The sequence below is a fragment of the Squalius cephalus genome, assembly GCF_949319135.1.
Source record: "Squalius cephalus genome assembly, chromosome: 15".
In the NCBI taxonomy this organism is placed as follows: domain Eukaryota; kingdom Metazoa; phylum Chordata; class Actinopteri; order Cypriniformes; family Leuciscidae; genus Squalius; species Squalius cephalus.
In genome coordinates this window covers 16183364-16198852 of record NC_137136.1, presented here as the reverse complement: position 1 = coordinate 16198852, position 15489 = coordinate 16183364, and the positions used below count along the sequence as shown (strand labels likewise).

Genomic DNA, 15489 nt, shown 5'->3' with positions numbered 1-15489 from the left:
ACTAAGAAACGACCTGCTCCCGGCACAACACAGACTCCAACACAAACTCCACATAATGATAAAAAAACAAAAAAAAGTTTTATCTGTTGAAGCTCGTCAGGCCAAACGTCAATCGGATCAACTTCGGACAAAAACACGGATCAACATCGGCAGGGCTTTTGAATCATGGAGAAACCTCCGCTTTGTTTTGGGTATAAAAACAGACCCGGAGTTGGCTTTCATCCTATTGGACAGGTAAGCTAACATTACTACAAAGCATGTAAAATATATTTTACGAGCACTCGCTTGTAAACGTATTGGTTGCAATCTGAAACATCACCGCTAGAGGCCGCTGAAAACTACATATAGCCCCTTTAAGTAGCTGCCACAAATATTCTGACTTGAGGCTAAATTAAAAGATTCATGTGGTGAACCAGAACTCAGGGAGCCAAGTTTTTAAACATGGAGGAGAGTGAATTAATATTCATACTCTTACTCTACCACCTAAATGAAGCTCATTCTTTCACAAAAGTAACAAGAGGCTGTAATCTGTAATCTGTAAACTGTAATCATATTTCTATTTCCACCTGTTGATAAGAAACTAAATTGAATCAGAGGAATATTCCATAAACGGGACCAATGCACGTGGCCAATGGCTGTAAATGTAACAGTGTTCTACTGTGAGAGTTGCTAAGGACAAATTTCCTCTGTCGCTGTTGTGCAATAATAACTCAGTGGAAAGAGGCTGAAAATCCCTGTACAAGTCAAACTCCAGCAATTCAACAGACTAACAGTGTTTACTTCAGTAAAAACAAAAAAGCAATTGTGATACTGCAAGCACAAACAGACAGAGCAAATGTTTTCTTAGTGTAAACATTTTAATCGCAGATAAAATGTGCATGCGTTGCCGTTTACTAAACATTTAAAGGGATAGTTTCCCCCCAAAACATTCTGTCATCATTTACTCACCCATATGCAGTTCCAAACCTGCATGACCTGTATCAGAAGAAAGTCATACTGGTTTGGAACAATAATGATTACAGAATGTACATTTTTGGGTGAACTTCCCCTTTAAGCATAGAGAGAGAGAGAGAGAAAAAAAAAATAAAAAATAATGCAGGATCAACATTTGCTCAAGTCAGAGCAACACCCAGTAGTGTTTTTTTCGTTCCTGAATGAATCAGTGTTTTTGAACAAATCGGTTGAATGAATGATTCAGTGACTCACTCATAAAGCCGCCACTTGTTGCTCCCTACTGGTGTAGCAATGTAACCTTAAGTAAGATTTAGTATTGTCAAAAAGTACTGACTTCGGTACCAAGTCCGAAGACATTATTTTAAAAATGTGACGCTTTGAGCGCTGTTGAGCAGAATCGTAAACACCTCTGATTGCCCATTGTGCTCACACGCTTATCGGATATGTCTGTGATTGGCTACAATGATCAGCGCTTCAAAACCATGTTGTAAATATACATAAATCTTCACCGAGCGCTTACAAAAACGACTTGATACCGAAGTCGGTACTTTTTACAACACTAGTAAGCTTCACTACAGAGAGGGACACCCTTATTTTTGCTAGACTGCTATGTTTAGGACTTTACCATTGTACCTCCCAGACTCTGCTAAACCCCCTCAGAAAGGTCAGACCCCATTCAGGCTGGTAAGAATATGGAGGAGTATAACTCATTGCACAAGACACTCAGAGAAGAGTCAGCTGTGCCGCCCCACCTACTACAGCACATTCCTGATTTTATTAAGCATCCAGAAACATTTGCGTCTCGGCAGCTGTAATGTCAGACAGTGTATGCCTTTGTATTTGAGTGTATTCATTGTCCATAATCTGATGCAAATTAGATCTAATATCACAAATAAAAACTCTTTCACTACCCCTTCGATGATATTCTTTTCATGTACAAATGAATTCAATATCTGTGTACTCAATCATGAGATGCATAGTCCATTGTTTCGGTAATAACGGTGGAAACTGATTATGCCATTCTCTGTTATCAAATCAGATGCAGGCCACTTAAAAAACATCAAGAACGAATGGAAACAAACCCCATTTTGGGCATCTTCATAATCCATGCTGTCGTAGTTTGCACCAACACTGGTAATCCGAGGTCCTGCAAAGACAAGACATCATGAAAGGCAAAGTACAACACAAAGTGGAGCACATACAAACATACTGCCACGTGCAAAGCAGATTGGGCCATCTGATACAACTATACAGAGTGAAGAACAACAGCATCAGGATCAGCCAATACATCAATAACAGATAGGCCGATGTGGAAGAACTAGAGCCAGATACGGTCTATCAATGAGCAGGGTTTTGAATGAAAAACAGTGACTTCATTTTTCAGTGGTCAAAAGATCTATAGTTCAGTTTGTTGTGTTGCTTTCCTTATCATCCGCCTTTAGAATAATAGACACAAGATCTTAACTGCTGCTCAGTGTCCCGCCAATGTGTTTGTCTACTCATTCTCCAATATAAAACAAAGGCTTCTTATGATCTAATCTCAATGAGCATCAATACCGGCATTAGGCTACTGTACTGCATTGAGTTTCGCAGTGAAAGTGCACCAACTTTCAGACAAAAAAAAGCAGATAACAGGGGGATGTCTTTGCATACCAGACTACCGTATGCAGCTGTTGGGACAATGGCCTTGTCCTCTGCACTGAATCAGTGTGATAGCAAAAGCCTAAAATAACTGCTAATGGAGCGGTGTTTGTGTTTGGGTTTTATCAGCTGCTTTAATCAGCCAAGTCTCTGAGATCTTCAAAGCTTTCCAAAGCGCTGCGTCTACAGTGCAGGCAAGCATAAAGAGACGAGAGAGAGATAGACTGAGAGAGAGAGAGAGGGAGGAAGTGGGTGTAATTTCCTCAGGAAACGATCAGAGACATTTTTTGTCAACCTGTCTGCAAAAGTCATGTTCAGAGTAACAGAGAGCATCAAACAAAGGAAAAAGACAAGGAGGGACAAACACATAGACAAGTGTATGACACAAAGGAGAGAAGTGAAAAGATTTATGGCACTTTTTTTCCCACAAATGGGGTATACTTTGGTGCCCCGTTATTAATTTAAAGCATTATAGGCACAACTATGTTTTCATTTAAAGTGAAAACTAGTAAAAATGTTAGATGAACTATTATCACATTTAAAATTAATCTAGTATGAATTAGGTAGTGCGCAATACATCAAACGTCTGTGAACCCCAGCCGATTTTGGTCTGTCCCACATCAGGGGTCTTGACCTTCTCAACTATCTACTATGTTGACCAATCTAACAATTAAAATAATACAAAATACATTAAAATAATACAAAAACAAAACCATTTTTGATCTATTCAACTGACATTCAAATTATTGTAGCAAAAAACTACAAATATTTTTAAAATCTAGGCTAATTTAGAGATTCTGTTCGTTTCATTCTGAAGCAAAGTGTTTATTGCTAAAAAATGATTGCAAAAATTATAAATAAATGAAGCTATTTAGACTAAAATAAAATAAAAAATAACTAAAAACTATTTAGACATTTTGAATTTAGAAAATAAAATATTCCAAAAAAATGGTTTCAGGCTCTATTTTGTATCCAATTCATGGAAAGCGTATAAAGTGCGGCTAGTGAAGATGCTTTCTCTCTCTCTTCGTGACACTGCTTTCGTCTCTGTCACAAAGAGAAAACATCACAACATCAGCAGAATAAAGAAAAGAGCAGGAAAAACAACAATAAATGAAGTCATTCATGCATACATGTGGAAACAGAGCGGAAACAACATCTGTAACCAAAAACAAGTCGAGTGAGAACAATGATGGAGGACAAGAGAGGAAAGAGGAACTGACAGATAAAAAATAAGTGGGTACAAAAACGATAAAAGTCATAACTGTTCTAGACATCACATTCACAAGCTTTACTGAGAATAAAATTCATGAACTTTCAGTGTGACTCGGATAACATGCTAAAATGTGATTTTGATAAATGACAACCTAAAAGACATTTAAATACACCCACAGCTTTTAATAAATCATCTCAACAGCTGTCAACATCAATCAGCTAGCGTTAAACACAGACTTTCTTCAAGAAAGAGAGAAAGATCTGCATGGTGGTCACTGGTCAGAGACAGTGTGTGTCTTCCCAATTTAACTGAGAATGAGAGCGTGGAGCCACTGGGGTGTTACAGGTGGGGTTAATGAAGTCTATCGCTCGCTATCTCCTCAAAAGTATGTAATGACTGCACTCTTTCTCTTTGATTCTCTCTGGACTGTGTGGTATTTCAATACTGCAGGAGATTAGAGATCTCTGAGCTTCTCTCAGTCGTTCCAATATGAGCAGAGGAAGGCTGGCTTACAGGCATGTGGCCTCACTGACCATGTGAGCATAGAGAGAGAGAGAGAGAAACTGTTACAATGTTTAGAGCAAAGGACTGTAAGGATGTGTGACTGAGGTGTTAACCTCTAATAACCATCACACACTCTCCACCCTTAACTTCTTTCTTTCTTGCCAACAGCGTTCCCATTTTTTTCCTTTATCTAGCTATGTAAATTTAAATGTAATTTATTCCTGTGATGGCAAAGCAGAATTTTTAACATCACTCTTCATTGTCACATGATCCTTCAGAAATCAATCTAATATGATGATTTGGTGCTCAAGAAACATTTCTTAGCATATTATCAATGTTGATGATGGTGCTGCTTAATATTTTTATGGAAACCATGATACAATTTTATCAACATTCTTTACACACAAAACTTTCTACTTCTTCCTTCAACTCTCTATCCTCAAGTATAGTAATAGGAAACTAGATGGTAAAGTTCGTAGACAAAGAAAGAAAGAAAGAAAGAAAGAAAGAAAGAAAGAAAGAAAGAAAGAAAGAAAGAAAGAAAGAAAGAAAGAAAGAAAGAAAGAAAGAAAGAAAGAAAGAAAGAAAGAAAGAAAGAAAGAAAGAAAGAAAGAAAGAAAGAAAGAAAGAAAGAAAGAAAGAAAGAAAGAAAGAAAGAAAGAAAGAAAGAAAGAAAGAAAGAAAGAAAGAAAGAAAGAAAGAAAGAAAGAATAGTTAGAGAGAAAAAAAGAATAGTTAGAAAGAAAGATAGATAAGTTAGAAAGAAAGAAAAGTTAGAAAGAAAGAATGATTAGTATTGATAATGATAGAATGATTAGAATGATAATATTTTTATGGAAACCATGATACAATTTTATCAACATTCTTTACACACAAAACTTTCTACTTCTTCCTTCAACTCTCTATCCTCAAGTATAGTAATAGGAAACTAGATGGTAAAGTTCGTAGACAAAGAAAGAAAGAAAGAAAGAAAGAAAGAAAGAAAGAAAGAAAGAAAGAAAGAAAGAAAGAAAGAAAGAAAGAAAGAAAGAAAGAAAGAAAGAAAGAAAAGAAAGTAGTTAGAGAGAAAAAAAGAAAGAAAGAAAGAAAGAAAGAAAGAAAGAAAGAAAGAAAGAAAGAAAGAAAGAAAGAAAGAAAGAAAGAAAGAAAGAAAGAAAGAAAGAAAAGAAAGTAGTTAGAGAGAAAAAAAGAATAGTTAGAAAGAAAGATAGATAAGTTAGAAAGAAAGAAAAGTTAGAAAGAAAGAATGATTAGTTAGAAAGAAAGATTAGCTAGAAAAAGAAAAGTTAGCAAGATAGAAAGATTAGTTAGAAAGAAAGAAAGATTAGTTAGAAAAAGAAAAGTTAGCAAGAAAGAAAGATTAGTTAGAAAGAAAGATTAGTTAGAAAAAGAAAAGTTAATAAGATAAAAATAAGTTAGAAATAAAGAATAGTAAGAAAGAAAGAAATATTAGTTATTAGTTAGAAAGAAGATAGATAGCTTAAACCTTATATGAGTATCAAGGGCTTCAGGCAGTTCAAGAGAGTTCAAACAGTCTTGGATATTTGGTCAATGAAAGTCTATGGGATTTTTAATATTAATTTTTAAGACAACTGAATGCCAAATCAGTCTGAAAAGATATAGCACACTAAGTCAGAACAGTCTGAAGGTCTGACCCGAGTTTGGTGGCCATAGCTTTAACGGTCTAGGAGGAGATACATTCTAAAATTTGGCTGAGAAGGAGAAGGAGAAGGAGAAGGAGAAGGAGAAGGAGAAGGAGAAGGAGAAGGAGAAGGAGAAGGAGAAGGAGAAGGAGAAGGAGAAGGAGAAGGAGAAGGAGAAGGAGAAGGAGAAGGAGAAGAAGGTTTAAATACAATATCAGTAAGTTGGCTTTTCCAAGCCAACTTAATTAGGAATGCTTGAAACACCATTCATTCTGAAAAAAGGAGAGGAAAAAAGCTTGTTATTCACCCTGCTGAGCACTTTTATCTCCTCCTGTTTTATTTCTATAGCCTCAACTTCCCATCATTGTTAATTGACGTAAACGTTGCCTGGAATATCCCGGAGGCATGCGTTCTAAACACACTTAAAGGTAATCAAGACCCATTTCACTACATTTCTTAAAATGCCAATTCCTGGATGTTTCATACAGTAGCCTGGGCATATAAAGGACACATTTCAAGTATTATCTATTACCGCTGCATTTTTTAAGCCATCTGTAATATTTGAGGCATCCACAGTATTAAAAGCACCTGAAAAAGAATCAAAAAACACTGATCCCAGGCAAAAAAAATGTTTCCCTTGTGATAATAAAGCAAAACACATTTTCAGTCTGTTGCGTGAGGTTGGCAAGCTTGTGAATTTTCCGATTGCTTCCCTCCTTTAAATCTACCGCTTTCCAGCTTCCTGTTCTCGTTGGTCCTCCATTTTGTGCTTTTTAACAATACTCAAAATGAAAAATGCAAGCCCGCAAGCTCTGCAGCAAACCTGATTACGTCACGAAAGTGTGGACTCGGAGGAAGATCGCGAGGGCTTTTAGGTTTCCATTTGGGACATTGCCATCATTGAGCAGACCCTCCTGACTTTGTGTAAAGGTCAATAAGTCTCTTAAAATATTAGATCATTTTAACTTTTTATTACAAGGCATAAAAACATAACTTTCAAAAGTGAATTCATTCCGTTTTCTAAAATACATACTTTGTATCTATACTTTTTTATTTTTAACTTTATAAAAAATAATTAAGATGTGGTTTAGAATTTTTTATACCATTTTCAAGAATATTTTCAAATATTAAAAAACAATTATTTCAAATATTCTTGAAAATTGGTGTAAAACTTTTTTTTTCTTTATCACAGACACTCTTGATCCTTTTGCAAACATCTGCCAAAGTTATCATCATATGATACTTTTAAGAAGTCACAATCAGAACGAGAATTACAAGCTTGTAAGGATAGGGTTTGGGGGCTAAGCGGGACACTATTGTCCAATGGGTGCAAAATTAAATGCTGCCAGGCGAGTGAACCAGTGCCGCACAGCCGCATTGATTGGTAGAGGCCGTGGCAGCTTGCAGTCTCCCTCTAACTGTTTCCAAATGTGGGCTGCGAGTCCAGGGAGTAATCAGCCCGCTTCAAACACAGAGCCCTTTGACTGCACACAAACCTGGCCTGTCCGGCAGCCCAACAGACCTGCTCCACCACAGGCACGCTGACCAGGATTCAGCGAGTTTGTGTGTAAGAGTGAGTTAACGTCTGAGTATGCATCTGTTTCATACACGTGCCCATGTATGTTCTCACGTTGAACATCTCTGATTGGAGAAAAGCTATTCAGGAACTTTACATCATGTAGCATTTGTGTCCAACAGGCTGAGTGCTGGAGGTGCAGGGAATGCCAGGAAGCTCCAACACTGTGATCTGCAGCCAGGAATCAACCCACCCTCTTTAAGGAGTCAACCACATTTAGACTATACGCCTAAAACACACTCCCAGAAACAACTATAAAGTCCTTTTAGCTGGTAGATCATCCAACTTTAACCTCCATTTTGAGTCAAGTCTGAGAGATGACTATATCTGTACCTCTTGAAAATGTGCCAGGAACAAAAGCAAAATGCTAGAATTCGGTCAAAACAAGTAGTCTCAATGGAGACAGGTGATCACTCCGTAGCTCAACTCCCAGATCTGAACACTGGCATCACCACATCAAATCATTTTCCTGCCCTCCGCCAGCCTCGCTCGCTTTCCCCTCCACAGTCCTGTCACCGCATCCATCATTCTGTCAGTTCATCACTCCACCCTGGGCGATCTGACTCAACCTGACTGCAACTCGTTTCTCTTCAGCGATACCCGCCTGCATCACGTCTCACCACCAAACATCTGAGGGAGGATCCTGGAACACCACATCATTTTCTGGCATATGCCCTTGCATCAAACATACAACACAGCTATGGTAATGAATAATTCCAACGGTTTTAACTATTCATTTCGGCTTCTGAATCATACTTAGTTCCAATTAAGGTTATTATCGTTAGCAAAAATATAAATGTGCACTACAATATGAATGAAAACAAAATGGAAATATAGAGAGAAAAAAAAAGTTTTTTTTTTTTTTTTTAATGCTGGACAATGAACAACATGTAAAGCAACCAACCCTTGCTGGCTTGCACGTGAAATTTAGGGGCAGGTACATCAGAAATCGACGACACCACTATAATAAACCGGCATGCAGCAAAGTTGTCACAGCAAACATATGGTGCACTGCACATGATTTCAGAGAAACAATGTAAAGACAATGCAAATTGTTTAGTTGATCCAAACAACCTCAAGCTAATCTCAAGGATTCTATGCCATTAACTTTGCAAAACTTGGCAAATCCACTATATAGCTACTGTCCAGTTTAGGCAATCTGACAAGATCTGAGTGCCAGTGGATCTATCTAGTCCATATTGTGGAATCATGAATGTTCCAGAGTTGCAGAGAGTGATGATAGTAACTGCTGAATGTAGCAGTAATGGCACATTTACTGCGTAATCACTGCCAGTAAATGCTGCAGTATGGGGTGTAGTTGCGATTTCCGACAAATAGAACTTTGATCACAGACTCTCTGATGCTATTATTTTGAGTATTGTGCGGTTTCTGATGAAATACAGTATGTATCACCACAAAGAGATGGAACAAATTGTGGTTCTATGTAAAAAAAAAAAAAATAATTAATTTAAAAAAAGAGATTACAATTACAAAATTAAACCTTCGACTATTAAAAAATCGACTATTTAATTTAACTAATTAAAAGATTGACTATTTTTGACTGACAAAATGCCGGCGGACAGAATCAACAACAGCTACAGTGAGTTATTCAAAATCTTTCTTTTTAGTAAACTCTGTGTACACAACCAATGTTTTCAATGCTCGAGTTCATGTGTAGAGCCCCTGGTGATACTTCGAGCAAAGTTTCATGTTGTGTCGAGCCTTCTTAGTGTTTTAAAAATAGCGATTTTTATGCTATCATAGAAGTGCCACAAGCACTCCCATTCAAAAGGCAATTTGACCGAAATCGAAAATACGGTCAAACTTAAAAGTGGCGTTTCCATTGTAATTATGCTTTTAAACGAAAGTTTGCCTCGGGTAGATTAACAAAAAGACCCTAAGTTGCATTTTGGCGAGAGTTACGCTTTAACTAAAATACCAAAACACTAGTGAAATTTTTTAAAAGATAATAAATCTAGTCCAAATGTCCTGTGACCACTAAGAAAAATCAGCACTTCAAGCTTTAAGTACCACCATCATGTTTTTGTGAGATTAAATCATGTGCTGTTCCTACAATCGCTTAAATCCAACTGATCATCTTCTGCCTCTCCATGAATGAATGACTTCAGATCAGATCGCTTTGAATTCATAGTCAGTGAGAACGCACCTGAAGCGAACTACAGGCAACTCCCTGTGAGCAGATGGATGAAGACAGACAAAATGCTGCAGAACAAAGGGATAGTGAGAGACATACTTTTTTTTTTTTAAGTTGACAACTTTTAAGTTGACACGGTATCTTAAAAAAAACATCACTCACAGCAAGAGACGACACAACAGCCAAGACAATTTTTTTCCTGCTGTCATTGACTACCAACTCAGAGGCTCCATTACAAAAAAATCCTTTAGTTTCACTGCTCTGTAGTCAATTTAGTCAATCTCTCCTTCATTCTGTCTTCTTGAACTTTCCATTTCCTTGTTTCAACTGGCCTTTTCACATGAAGACATATCCCATATTTTGTACCTTCTCTTTTAGACTGCATCTCTGTCACCGTTACAAAATATATTTAGCTCACTTTAAGCTTTGTATTTTCCAATTATATATCTGGATAAGGTTAAAGCGTCCACATACACCTTTGCTTCCTAACAACTTACAACCACAATTCACACTGCGAACACATCCACTGCCAGCTTCCACAAACATACCTCCCACCCAGACATACGCCACTACTATTACTCATGACAAGACATAGGGTTCTTTGTTAATGGGTCAGAGAACACCAACAGTTTCTGTTGCCTCAGCAAAGCATGCCAAAAACATCACATTACCCGTATACACACATCCCCAGCACACTGTGAGAGCTTTGTCACTGCATAAACACACAAGCAGGAGACATTCTGCTGCTTTTTGCACTGATTGCCTTCTGATGTCTAATTTCAGTAGATATATTAGCAAACTTGACTTACCAGAAAACCGAATTAGCTAATTTAAAGCTCCATACAATCCATGAATGTCTGTGCAGCAGGTGAGAACATGAGATCACAGTCAAGTAAATAAGATATCATGTTCTCACCTGCTGCACAGACGTTCATGCATGCACACAAACTTACTACGATTTGTACAAGAATTTTTTTGCAACAGATCTTTCATATTAAAATTCATTTTAAACAGCGTTATGTGAGGCCTTCAAGGACAGTTCACCTGAATTCTGTCAACATTTAATCAACTACATGTTTCCAAACATGTATGGAAAAAATGTGTATATACTCAATTCAATGGGGTCCAATAAGGGTTGGTGATATGACCAAAGTCTAATATCTTGATACGAGTCATTTTATTTCACGATAATGGTATATATAGTATATATATAGCTTTTTCTGGAAATAAGGTTGTAAAGATGCAAACATCGTAGATGACATTCAAATTTCACAATTCTCAATTATTTCAATACCACAGCAAAAAATAATACTTAAGTAAAACGTTATTATTGAAGTGCTTATTGAAGACAAGTAAAGATTCTAAACAATAAGTAATTAAATAAGAATAAAGAATTAATTACAAGAATTATTATACAATAGAACAAAGATACAACTAAAAAAAGTAGTTTAAGTTGTTTTTTAGGTCTAAAAGAAATATTCAAATGAAACTATCACGTAATAGCCTACTAAAGAAACTGAATCAAGTAATAAAATGTAAAGAGTAAAACACTCGCACAATCATCACTGGCACTGCATGAATTACAAATGGTTGCTTTTAAAGCTACAAAAGTTACTCAGTCAAGAGCAGTGAGTACTTCAAGCGATCATGCTTGAGCTTTCGTTTACCACAACTGATGTGTGAGTTGATGAATATTTATATGTAAATAAAAGCCTAAATTAAATATTTTCAGCATTGAGACAAATTGGACTAAACCACTCAATTCATATGGATTAGTTTTACGATCTCTTTATGAACTTTTTGAAGTGTCAAAGTGGTAGTTGCGTAGACTGTCAATGGAGAGTACAGAAAACGCTCAGATTTCATTAAAAAGATCTTCATTTGTGACGCTTTGAGCGCTGTTGAGCAGAATCGTAAACACCTCAGATTGCTCATTGTGCTCACGCGCTCATCAAATATGTTTGTGATTGGATACAATGATCAGCGCTTCAAAAACATGTTGTAAACACATCAATTACGCTATTCACCGAGCTCTCAAACTCGATCTGTAAGTCAGCTACACTGTTTATTTCTGAATATTATATTTGATTCTGGTGCGCTTAACGTTATCGCTCGCTATACTGTGTAATAGTAGCCTATGCTATTCACCAACTAAACATATCCTATTCAATGCGTTCACAGTCTCTTTCACGGCCATCATTTGTAGTAGCCTATTCACAAACTGTTTGCTCAAGCATAGCGCTTTCTATAGTTCATTGTGTAGCCTGCTCCCTCAATCGTGTAGTCCAATTTTCCATATTTATTGTATGTCATTATGTCAGTATCAGTATTTGCTTTCTACCATGCACAAATAAAAATGTCACTGAACTTTTGCTGTGTAATTGTAACAATGAGCACTCAAATACACCAAACCAACAATTACTAAAAACACACAAAAACTGATTTTGCACGGGCACTTTGCACTAGTTTTTTAAATTTCAGTAACGACTTGGTACCGAAGTCGGCAATTTTGACAACACTATGGCAAAATTTTTATTTTTGGGTGAACAAGCCCTTTAACTTTTTTTCAAATTACTGTGTGCCACTTGTTATTACAAAATATGATTTCCCATAAGCAGCACATTATAATTCCTATGGTCTAATGGCATTATTCTCCATTCCAGGAGTAAACACAAAGCACTAACTGTCTATTGAAAAACAACACAGTGTATGAGAGGAAGTGAGACACAGTGAGAAAAAGGAAGGTAAAGGAGAGATACAAAATGAAATGGTCTGCATTCCTAATCATTCTGCATTCAAAAGAAAGAGTCAGTAGCATTTGTCTGGACAAGATTGTACTTGCCTCTCTGTATGAAAGTAAGAGAGAGAGAGAGACGAGCAATGTCAGAACAGGAAGAGGAAGTGGTAAGACACCTCCATTGTTTCAGTTATTATCCACCCAAATGGCAAATCTGGGAGAAAAGTACTTCACCAACTTATACTGAGTAACTTATTGCTCAGTGTAGCCTACAGGTGATACAGTAGTAACGTGATGCCCAAGCCTTGAAATACCGGCAGTGCCACACACAGTATTTTCACAAATGGTAGTACCGTGATGCACGGTAGAGTATATTCTCATACAATATACAGTATGCTTCAAGCAATCTAAACTCATTGGCATGTATTATTTAAGTCCAGTGTTTTAGGTGTCATTTACACTGGACCTGTAACGGAGCACAACGGAATGAAACACAATGTGAGAATTTGACAGCATCTTTTTGACAGAAATTAAAACATATGTTCAGAACTGTACTATTTATGAATTATCACTGCAATAATTATGATAAAATTTCATGCAAACTGTAAATAAGCAATACAACAGAATAGCCCCTGCAATAACGACACATCCACACGATTAAAGAAGTATTACAATACTACTTGGTATTGACAACCCTAACTTGTACTAATCTAAACAGCTGAAGCAACTTAAAGGATCACTTCTAAAATACCTAGAAGTGTTTTTCATACATTAATGTTCAAAATTTTGATAAGTTTGGCAAGCTTTTTAAGTAAGACTTTTTGGAGGAATTAAATTAATACTTTTATACAGTAAGGATGCATCAAATTGGTAAAATGTGACTGAGAACATTTACATGTTACAAAACATTTCTATTTCAAATAAATGCTGTTCTTTCTATTCATTACAAAATCCTGAAAAAAAGGATGAAGGTTTCCACAAAAATATTAAGTAGCACAACAATTTTTTTCAACATTGGTAATAATAAGAAATGTTTATGGAGCAACAAATCATCATTTTAGAATGATTTCTGAAGGATCATGTGACACTGAAGACTGGAGGAATGATGCTGAAAATTCAGATTTGCAATCACAAAAATAAATTACATTTTAAAATCTATTAAAATAGAAAACATATACATTTTACTTTACTTTTGATCAAATAAATGCAATCATAGTGAAAATAAGTGACGTCTTTCAAAAACATGATAAAAATCTTACTGACCGCATACAGTAGTGCATTCTAATAATTGATACTAAAGGAAGATTGTACAGATTCTAGATAAGACGACTTACTTCGAGATTATTAATACAAATATGAATCTTGCAGACCGTGTACATAGCCAATCCAACTGGCTTTCGTGACATCCTAATCATTCCACCTTTTCCACGGAACTACAGTAATTAGGAATCTCTTTGTAATGGGTTGTACCATCTAGCCAAAAGGCCTGAAGCTCTTTAATGTTGACCTAAAACTTTTTGCAACTAAGTACCTATTGTTGTCTTCCTGTTTTTCCATTATGAACTACAGTAACGTAATACCACAAACTTCTACAACAACGCCGCTTGTGTTTGGCCATTCCATGTGTTAGTCCTATGACAAAATAATCTATATAACAAAATAATCTGAACTGAACTGACTTAAAGTATTATACATTATACAGTGGTGCGTATTCAGTCCAAATAATTAAAATGCAGCAACATAAAGGAAACAAGCAATGAGAATGTTTACATAAAACAACACTGGGATGAAACCCGAGTACTATCAGCTGATAAAGAAGTACAGGCAGGTTAACTGATGACTGCAATTTCTCTTCAAATGCATCCAATAAATATGAACAAGGCTCACTCCATGAAGGTTAAACTAATCTAATCCCAGTTCACTCTAGCTGTCAGACGGTCGTAGCTAGGAACTACATCAAGACTAACGATGCTTCTTAAGTGCTCCTCGCCCAAAAATGTAATGGACTACGGTGGTTTTCTACACAACAAATTACCTGGAAGACAAACATAAAATGTAAACAATGAACTACATCAATTTACCTTGACAAACTGTAAAAACAAACTGAGTCTGAAGTTAAAGATAATTTATGCATGGACAAGTACAAGGGCTACAATTTGTACTCAGTTTATTAAAGTACATCAATAAAACTCATAATAAACCATATTTGTTTCTGCTAGCCAGGGCTTATTATAAACGTATCAAACATTATACAGTAAGCAATTTCTGGCTCAAATTTGATAGGTTGAGTGGTGTTTCAAGGGTGCAGTTAGGCCTATTTAATATAACAGCACAGGGATAAAGACCGGAGAATGTGAGTGGTGTGAAATTGAAACAAAGCTAGGAGCAAGTTTTCTGAAGTTACTGTTTTCTCTCACGATAGAAGAGGAGCGGTGACATTTTGCTTGCAGCAATTAGTATTTTCTTCTCACCGGGGTTTCTCTCACCAGTGACATACAAAACACGGGGTGGAGCAACAGCCCAGTGATTTATAGAAGGCCTGGAGCAAGGAATGCAAATCCACTTATTAATGTTGATCCAGACCAGGCTTTCAGTTTGTTTGTTGGTTGGAGATCAGTAAAAGTTGTTGCACTGGTTTATTTTGGAACTATTTTATTTGGCGGAGAAGAAATGTATATTAGTTTCTTGTGTATTTAACTGTTGTATAAATGCAATATGACAATCGCGCGGAATTACAGCCGTGCTCATATGCAGTACAACATATCTCTTGCTATTTGTGTAATATTAATCCAATTCATAATTAAAAAAAAAACTCAAGACTCGTGTTACCTGCATGCTATGAACTACAGTTGATATAATCAGCTTATTATAAATGTATGAAATGAATTGCAATAGCGCTTAACGTCATTGCTGATCAGGCTGAAATATCAATAACAACGCAAACGGTGATTATGTTGACACTGCTTTTGCATGTAGGCTACTGCAAACATTTTTCGAGACATTTTAAGTAAAACTGTTTAGCTGTCAAAGACTGAGTGCAATATTTGCTTATTCAAAACATAT

The 15489-nt window shown here is 36.3% G+C and overlaps 1 protein-coding gene across 1 annotated transcript in view; it reads right to left on the bottom strand.

The window, feature by feature from the left end:
• The window catches only part of arhgef1 (Rho guanine nucleotide exchange factor (GEF) 1), a 43883-nt gene that overhangs the window by 27769 nt on the left and 625 nt on the right, over nt 1–15489 (bottom strand). Inside the window, exon 2 of the mRNA XM_079894577.1 lies at nt 2037–2101. Coding sequence (XP_079750703.1) covers nt 2037–2063 — 27 coding nt within the window. The 5' untranslated portion in view covers nt 2064–2101. The remainder of the gene's footprint in view (nt 1–2036; nt 2102–15489) is intronic.